This window comes from Drosophila rhopaloa, unplaced genomic scaffold (assembly GCF_018152115.1).
Source record: "Drosophila rhopaloa isolate 14029-0021.01 unplaced genomic scaffold, ASM1815211v1 contig_2, whole genome shotgun sequence".
Lineage (NCBI taxonomy): Eukaryota > Metazoa > Arthropoda > Insecta > Diptera > Drosophilidae > Drosophila > Drosophila rhopaloa.
The window spans coordinates 2,269,691-2,277,447 of record NW_025335083.1 but is presented as its reverse complement, the minus strand read 5'-3'; the positions used below and the strand labels follow the sequence as shown (position 1 = coordinate 2,277,447).

The 7,757-nt window shown below is 42.5% G+C and overlaps 4 protein-coding genes across 7 annotated transcripts in view; 2 read left to right on the top strand and 2 right to left on the bottom strand.

The window, feature by feature from the left end:
• Positions 1–65: 65 nt before the first annotated feature.
• On the top strand, positions 66–1,990 carry LOC108049185. Its single transcript, XM_017130295.2, has 2 exons — positions 66–239; positions 298–1,990. The coding sequence occupies exon 2, from the start codon at positions 307–309 to the stop codon at positions 1,816–1,818; it is 1,512 nt and encodes a 503-aa protein (XP_016985784.1). The 5' UTR covers positions 66–239; positions 298–306; the 3' UTR covers positions 1,819–1,990.
• Positions 1,991–4,123: 2,133 nt separating this feature from the next.
• LOC108049175 lies at positions 4,124–4,708 on the bottom strand. Its single transcript, XM_017130277.1, has one exon. It carries the CDS (start codon positions 4,706–4,708, stop codon positions 4,124–4,126), a length of 585 nt encoding a protein of 194 aa, XP_016985766.1.
• Positions 4,709–5,561: 853 nt separating this feature from the next.
• LOC108049182 lies at positions 5,562–6,311 on the top strand. Its single transcript, XM_017130286.2, has one exon. It carries the CDS (start codon positions 5,644–5,646, stop codon positions 6,280–6,282), a length of 639 nt encoding a protein of 212 aa, XP_016985775.1. The 5' UTR covers positions 5,562–5,643; the 3' UTR covers positions 6,283–6,311.
• Positions 6,312–6,355: 44 nt separating this feature from the next.
• The window catches only part of LOC108049181, a 35,803-nt gene continuing 34,401 nt past the window's right edge, over positions 6,356–7,757 (bottom strand). For all 4 annotated transcript variants that reach the window (XM_017130284.2, XM_017130282.2, XM_017130285.2 and 1 more), the window contains 2 exons: positions 7,059–7,169; positions 6,356–6,993 (listed from right to left, as the gene is read on the bottom strand). In XM_017130284.2, coding sequence (XP_016985773.1) covers positions 6,962–6,993; positions 7,059–7,169 — 143 coding nt within the window. In that variant the 3' untranslated portion in view covers positions 6,356–6,961. The remainder of the gene's footprint in view (positions 6,994–7,058; positions 7,170–7,757) is intronic.

The window sequence follows — 7,757 nt, the reverse complement described above, 5'->3', positions numbered from 1 at the left end:
AGACGCATTTTTCAACATGAAGAAAGTCTGAAACTAAGCAGGCCATGACATAAGGAACTCAAAAGACGACAGCTTTCAAATTTATTTAGTTTGCCTATCTCAGTTTGGTGAACACAGTTACGCTAGGGAAAATTTGGATCGGTGAAGTAAGGAAAATACTTAACGAAAACACCACACACACAGCAGTCAAACCAGATAACCGAGTAAAATTCAGACAGTCCTGCTAAAATTTGTTAAGGGTAAGTAAGAGCAGATCCCCACCTCCGGGAGTGTTGTTCCAAATCGAGTTTAATTCAGATAGCAACGATGGCCAGCTGCGATGTGCAAGAGACTCCGTCCCAGGAGGAGTTGAAGAAGAATGAGAACATCAAAAATTTGAAAAATTCGGAAGAAAGTCGGCCGTTAAATTTCAAATCTAATATCGATATGGATGCAGAGCCGACCTCGTCGGAGGGCGAGCTGCGGCCAATGCGCAGTTCGGTGACGAAGATGACCAAGATTCCAGGCCCCATTGTCCCAGGTCCCAGCGGCGGCAGTCATCAGGCCAGCAGTCGCCTGTACAGCTCAGTACTTCGCCAGTCCAAGGATCCCAGCTCCTCCGAAAGTCAGCAAGTGGCTGACGATTCGGGCATCCACATGGACTCCTCGATCACCGAGCTGGAGACACCGCTGTCGGCCAGACCCAGTCCCATTCTGCACACGATTCTCGAACGGATTCCGGGCATCAGCAGCGAAATGGAACTCCAACGGGCCGAGGCGGAGAGCCTCAAGGAACTTCAACGGGTCGTCGCCGAAATGGAGGCTGAAGTGGCCCTAGATGACGAGGAGCTTCAGGCTGCTGATGAACTTTCGCTTGACGAATCCGAGTCGTTTGGTGCAAAAGATGATCTGGAGGTCAGGAAGGGTCCCGAGGGTTTTGACCTGGATACGGAACAGCTTTCCGGAAACGAAACTGGGCCGAAACCATCGCTCACCGATCCTAAACAAGGACAGATCGATAACAAAATGACAGTGGATCATTTACAGATGCAGCAAGAGGAATCTGAGGAGGGAGTGGAATTTGGGGAGCAGAATAAATCTGCAAAGGAGGAAACCGCTGAGAAGGAGGAAACTGCTGAGAATGAGGAAACTGCGGAGAAGGAGAAACCCGAGGAGACTTCTGAAGCTTTTGACCGGTTGGCCAATGAGCCAACGACAACCCAAGAATACCCAGAGATTGTGCTTGAAGAAACCTTTGAGGAATCTGTGGACAAGGAGCTCCAGACATCTGTGCCCGAGTCGCTGTTAGAGGAACTCGAAATGGCGATAAGTGGGGGCTGCGAAGCCGAGGAAGAGAGATTTCTGCGGGAAAACTTCGAGAGAAGCCCTGAAGTGTTGGGCCAGAAGTTTCAACGCTCTGGGGATGATAACCTTTCCACCACTTCGGAGGAGGGATTGGCCATCCGTCCCTCGCTGGCCAGTAGCCACCAGGAAGGATCGATTGAGAGCGATCGCCGTATGGTGCCCTTGGAAGAACTGTTTGATGCCGAGCACAATGTGGAGCTCCTGCGTCAGCTGCTGCAGGCCGGAGCCGAGGAAGCCATCACCGAGCCCGAGTCGGTCCTGGCCGAAAGTGAATCTGCGGAGGAAAAGGAGACGGAGGTGGGAACGGAAACGGAAAACGAGACCGAGGAGGAAAAGGACTCGGCCTTTAGGCAGACTGGCAAGCAGCCGAGTTTCTTGCGGCGCCTATTCAGCAGCAAACTCCTGCAGCTCAGCTATCCCGTACTCTTCTGTAGCTTAGCTTTTAGTTTGATCTACCTTTCGCGCAAGGAGTAGGTAACCGTTTTAAGAATGGAAATTCGATTATATATTCAAGCAGAAACAACAGATTTGACTCCGGTATATATGTACCTATGGTGCAAAGCTCTTCAAAATCGACCAACGCAATGGCACTGAGTTGCCTCAAATTAAATCTATTTTTTAAATAAATATTGCACATCAAAAGTAAGCTTACACGGTTTCCATTTTGTAAGTTTTATATGTGTATTTGAATTAAAGCGCCAATTACTTAACCTTCTTTTGGAAATGAGCGCTAGGTGGCGGTGGTGGGCAGAATAATCAGTGTTGGACATGGAAACCGTTATCGATAGGCATTAATCGACAGTCGGGGCAAAGCGATAATTTAAGCTCCGACTTTTCATGGGTTTATTCAGAAAACCGTTACTTTTTATGTCTTTCGCTTTCAGCGAGAATAATACGTCCCTTTTCCACTAATTAGTCTAAGGAGAATGACTATTCATTTTTTTAACAAAAGAAAGATTTTACTGAGCATATAACAAGCATTTTTTAAGCCCTTGCAGAGGATATAATAGTTTCAGTTTGAAACGCTGTAAAGTGCACACTTCCGAGATATAATGCTTTCAATTTCAGCAATACTCTTTTAGATTCATAAAAATCGGACGACTGTATCATATAACGATTTTAGTTTTACTTCTCTTGCATTTAAAGTTGGAATCAGCTTAAGAGAAATAAGAAGGACGTACTTTTTTGGATGTACTTTCCAAAGAATACAATATACCCTACGAGTATAAAACAAGAAAAGAAAGCTAACTTCGGGAGGAGCCGAAGTTGATATACCCTTGCAGAATATTCTGTAAGATATATTATCCAAAATTATTCAAATGATGCCGTATTAATACTCATACTTCTTTTGAATTTGACATATATACCCTTTTCAGCCTATTTTATTTTTTTATTGCACACTTGGAAAGTTTAAACTTAGGGAACAGGAAAAGAATCGGCCATAGTTGCAATGACTTTCGTCAGGAATATCAGTTTATCTTTACAGTTTATTTATTGTCTATTCTTTACATGCTGGGGAGAGAGGTTGACAATTTAAATTAGATGAAGTAGGTTGGTTTAATTCAGAAAGTTAAGGATTTGTTGGATATTTTCAAATGAAGGGTTTATTAATAGGTCAGTTAGTTTTATATTTGGGTTACTAGGTCTATGTGTTTGAAAAGCGGTGCATTCGTTGACGATGTTGAGATCGATATGACGTCGGTGGTGCAGAATCCGCATTGGCTGTTTATTGGTTGGGAGAATCGGTATTCATGGGTCAGTCTTGTGTGTCCTTGGCGAAGTCTGATGATCTTGGTTAGCTCTTTTCTTGGTAAGTTGCTAGTTTGTGAATTTTTGGTGTAGTCGTTGATGTTTTTCGTTGTTAGGCTTATGTTTTGGTACCATGGGGACGCTTTATCGAGAAGATTTGACTGATTTTTATGGTGATGCTGATCAAGAATATATATACTTTATAGGGTCGGAAATGTCTCTCTCACTGCGTTGCACACTTTTGACCAAAATTATAATACCCTCTGCAAGGTTATAAAAACAAGAGGGTGCCAGAGAAGTGCTGGGGGCAGATAACCTGGAACAACAGGAGTTGGAAACTCGGACTGCAGTACAAAAATTAGAACGTCAGCATATCGGAAAAAAGTTTGCAGTTCATTTATGGTCGTTGGGATTTATTTACGGACAAAAAGATCCGTACCGAGACCGGCGAGAACTAGTTCTGGTCAGCGTTTCTTAAAAGACACCCTAGGTTGTGGATGGTGGGGCAGCATCCGCTGCCAAGTTCGCCCCAATATTGCTACAATAAACTTCCGGCCTTAGATTTCAATTGCCTTTCCGTGTATAGGTGGAAAACAAAATGGGCGACCGTCCGCCAAGTTATCCTTAGCAATGGCTTCTGACATTAATTAGCCCAAACATGTTGAAACACAACAGCCACTCCTACTCCTACTCTTAGAAAACAAGGTTCAAAGGTTCGAATGTTATACCTGGCCAACCGATTGCCATATACTGCTAAAAAGTTTAATTTTCAAAATAATCAAAAAATCATAATGTGGTTACCATGTAATTTAAAACCGAGGCACTTAAAATAGGACAAAGGCGCACATACAGAGGGACAGACGGACATGGCAAGAGCTTATTATTGAAATTATAATATCCTTTGCAAGAGTATTACAAAGAAGAAGCTTCCTACACCTAGAAATTCAAATATACCCAATAAAAAAATAAATATTCAAAGAAGCATGTTACTATATTGTAAAAATACTAAGAACATATGTCTTGTGATTCTTTACTGATTGTCCGGCTTGGACTTCGGGGCGCTTTTATCGGTTTGAGGAGAATTGTTTTCTACCTCCCGACTTTCGGTCAGCTGGCTTATCTCATCTTCGTGGACTTCCTTGAAAACACGCTCGTCGTCCTGATTCTTGCAAAAAAAAAATTTCCACCAAGGCTTGTCATTGGTCACTTCAGGTACTTGCATCTCGGATTGTTTCTCACTGGTCTCGATGACGCCAGTGGCCATCGGAGGAGGATTTCTATTGGCAGCACGCCTTTTGGCGGCGTCGACCTTAGGCGAAGGTTTTTTTCTGCCATGACTCGGGCTTTTGGTCTTCTCTAACTTTGATTTGTTTTTAACCACACGCTTGGCGACACGTCTCGGCATTTTAAGGACTTCTTCAGAAGATGGCACCTGCCCCGGCTGAAATTTTGGAATTTTCTGTCCAACACGCTTTTTGATTGGTCCGCGAGGCCTGGGAAATTCGTCGCAAGTGGACACTTCATCGTTGTTGACCCTCTTCTGCCCGCGGACGGTTTTGGAGGTGGGTGCCTTCCGTTTTGCTCCAGATCCTGAAGGACCAGGTTTTTCTTCCATATTAAAAGTCGTTTCGTGGGGATTTCAAAATTTACTAATTTATCAAAAGTTGACAATCTAAAAAAATTTTCTAGCTCAAGTTATTTCGAAAATACGTGTAAACAGATTGAGTGTAAAAATAAAACTGAGAAAGTAATACAAATACTATGGGAAGCATAAGAAAGGTATGACATTAAGGTCATGGCCTGTTTTTTAATACAAATCGAACACATTTTTATACCCTTGCAGAGGGTATTATAATTTTGGTCAAAAGTGTGCAACGCGGTGAAGGAGACAACTCCGACCCTATAAAGTATATATATTCTTGATCAGGATCACCTCCTGAGTTGATATAAGCATGTCCGTCTGTCCGTCTGTCCGTCTGTCCGTCTGTCCGTCCGTCCGTCTGTCCGTCTGTCTGTTTCTACGCAAACTCAGTCTCTCGAATTGAAACTTTGCACACACCCTTCTTTCCTTTGCCCGCAGTATATATGTCGGAACGATAACTGAACTTAACCAACCAAATTTTATAAGGATAACTGATTGCTCGGAAATGCCATAACTTTGGTGTTTGTTAAGTTAGGAAGTTAAGATTTTCTATGAGTTTTAGTTTTGGCCAATCAATCTGACCTACCGAATTTCATGAGAATCGGCCGACTATATCCTATAGCTGCCATATAACTGAACGATTGGAAATGCCATAACTTTGGTGTTTTTAAAGTTAGGAAGTTGGGATTTATTAAGAATGCAAGGGTATATCAACTTCGGTTCCGCCCGAACTTAGCTTTTCCTTTTTTTTTTTTCTTTATTTCTTTAGAAGCAAATAAATCCAAGTAAGCCTTGAAAATACTTCAAATTCTTACGAATTTCTAGGATTCATTTCCACTTTGTTACCGTACAACAAAGTCAATTTATTTCAAAGAAAATTTTAAGTTAGAAGTGCGTTAGCCCAAAGTATGACACACTTGACGTGTGTCCTAATTGCTGGCTTGTCCCATCTGATTCACTACTTCGCGTTGTCCTCAAAAGGTCCGATGATTCCGGGGCCACAGCTGCCCTCCCTGATTGTGGTCGTGGCTGCGATGGATCTCATTTGGGACAACTGCTTCATTCCACGGCGATTCGACATTTTGCCGGCGGTTGTGAAGCGGATCTACGAGTTGGCAGTGGCGTTCCTTCTCCTGGAGATTGCCATTGACGTCGTGTGGAGGACAATGGAGCAAATGTGCTTTCTGCTGATCAAGATAGTGCTGCTCGGAACGGACCTCGTGGCGGAGTCCAGCTACGAGAAGTACGAAGCGTTCTGGGTGGGCAGCGTGACACTGCCGCTGTCCTTGCTGATCCTGGCATACGTGGGCCAGGCCACACACCACTTCCACATGCTGCACAACTACTTCTTCCGGGTGCAGACCAAGGTTACGCTGCAGGCGGACGGCGCCCTGTGGTTCCTGGGGAACAGTACGACTGCCACCAAGAAGAAGCTGCGCCACTGCATCCCTGCTCTCGAAAGGCACAAGGAACTGGTCAACAAGCAGCGGCGGGGAAAGACCTTTGTCAGCCAGTTCAACCTCGGCAAGTATCCGAATGGCCAATAAACAAGAAATCCAATACCTCGTCTTCAATTAGATTCGTTTGTTTCTTTTATTTTATACAAGAAAATTTATAAAATTAATTGTCATACATAATAATTAAATTGCTTTTATTAAATTACAAAATAACGACTATATTTGATTTGCTTTTACAGCACTCGCGAATTTGTTCAACAAGCTTGGACAATCTATATGGTTGGAAAAATCTATGTTTATATATACTCGTAAGTCTATATGTGTGTCTTGCAATTTGGTACCGTGTCGAGCATGGTATTATCGAGTTTCTTGTATAGGTAAATAATACTTAAGATTAAAACAATATTTTATTCATTATATTACGCATAAGTTCGACTTAATTTCATGTAGTTTGCATACCTAAAGAGCACATATGGGAGTTACTAATTTAAGCTCTATCGTCTCGTATCGCGATTCAAGCAGCTCTCTAAGCCTTGCATTAAGCCACGTAATATCCGGGACTGGGACTGAAGATGGATCGAAAACGATGTCGCGGCTATTACGTCGATTCAATGCAAGGCTCTCCAGTGAGTATTTGTGGGGCAGTGTGGTCACTGTTCTGACAGCGATAGTGAGCTTGCTACATCCCGTTCGTTATTTATGACCACATTTTACATTAAAGCAGCTTTGTTATCTGTAATTTATCTCTTCTAGTTCGCGACTGGTTGGTTTACTGCACTTCGCTATCACTATCACTCTTTTCTGCAAGCGAAACGATGGAGATATTAGTACGGGGAGATGAGCAGGGGATCAACACAAGGACTTACCCTTCTTGCCCGTGTAGGCGTGGCGTTTCAGTCGGTCGTATAAGTCTTCTTTAGTTCCATAAAGCGAGGCGTTGGACCTGGCCAATGTACTCATCTTGCCGCCGTGCAGACCTGGTAAAGATTTAATATTAGCAACGACTTCACAGAAAAGTATCAGTGAGTAAACCACCGGATTCGGCCGAAAATCTTAAAAGGTAGAAGTTTCTAAAATTGTCTAACTAAAATACAATACCATCTTTTATGTTTAACTCCTATTTTAGACTTTAATTAATATTTTACCTACTGGTACATATATTTAAAAGTTACCTGGTAAAAATTTAATATTAGCAACGACTTCACAGAAAAGTATCAGTGACTCAACCCCGGGATTTATTATGTTTTGCAAAACCACAGTATTCTGCCGAAAATCTAAGTTTCTAAAATTGTCTAACTAAAATACAATACCATCTTTAATGTTTAACTCCTATGTTAGACTTTAATTATATATTGTACTGACTGGCAAATATATTTAAAAGTCACTTTTTTTTATAGTTTGTTGAACACGCCACACAAGGATGGACCTTGTTTTCGTGTATTGACGAATTATTTCTAAAGATCCCAAAAAAAGCGGGTAACGGATGCTCCATTCTTGAGCAAATCAGGTGTGGTCATAGCCGGTCAAAAGTTAATCAAGATGTGTAATTACAGAAGACGACCGTG

Coding starts and splice junctions, on each gene's coding strand:
- LOC108049175 (XM_017130277.1), bottom strand. CDS start 4,708: ATGGAAGAAAAACCTGGTCCTTCAGGATCTGGAGCAAAACGGAAGGCA.
- LOC108049182 (XM_017130286.2), top strand. CDS start 5,644: ATGACACACTTGACGTGTGTCCTAATTGCTGGCTTGTCCCATCTGATT.
- LOC108049185 (XM_017130295.2), top strand. CDS start 307: ATGGCCAGCTGCGATGTGCAAGAGACTCCGTCCCAGGAGGAGTTGAAG.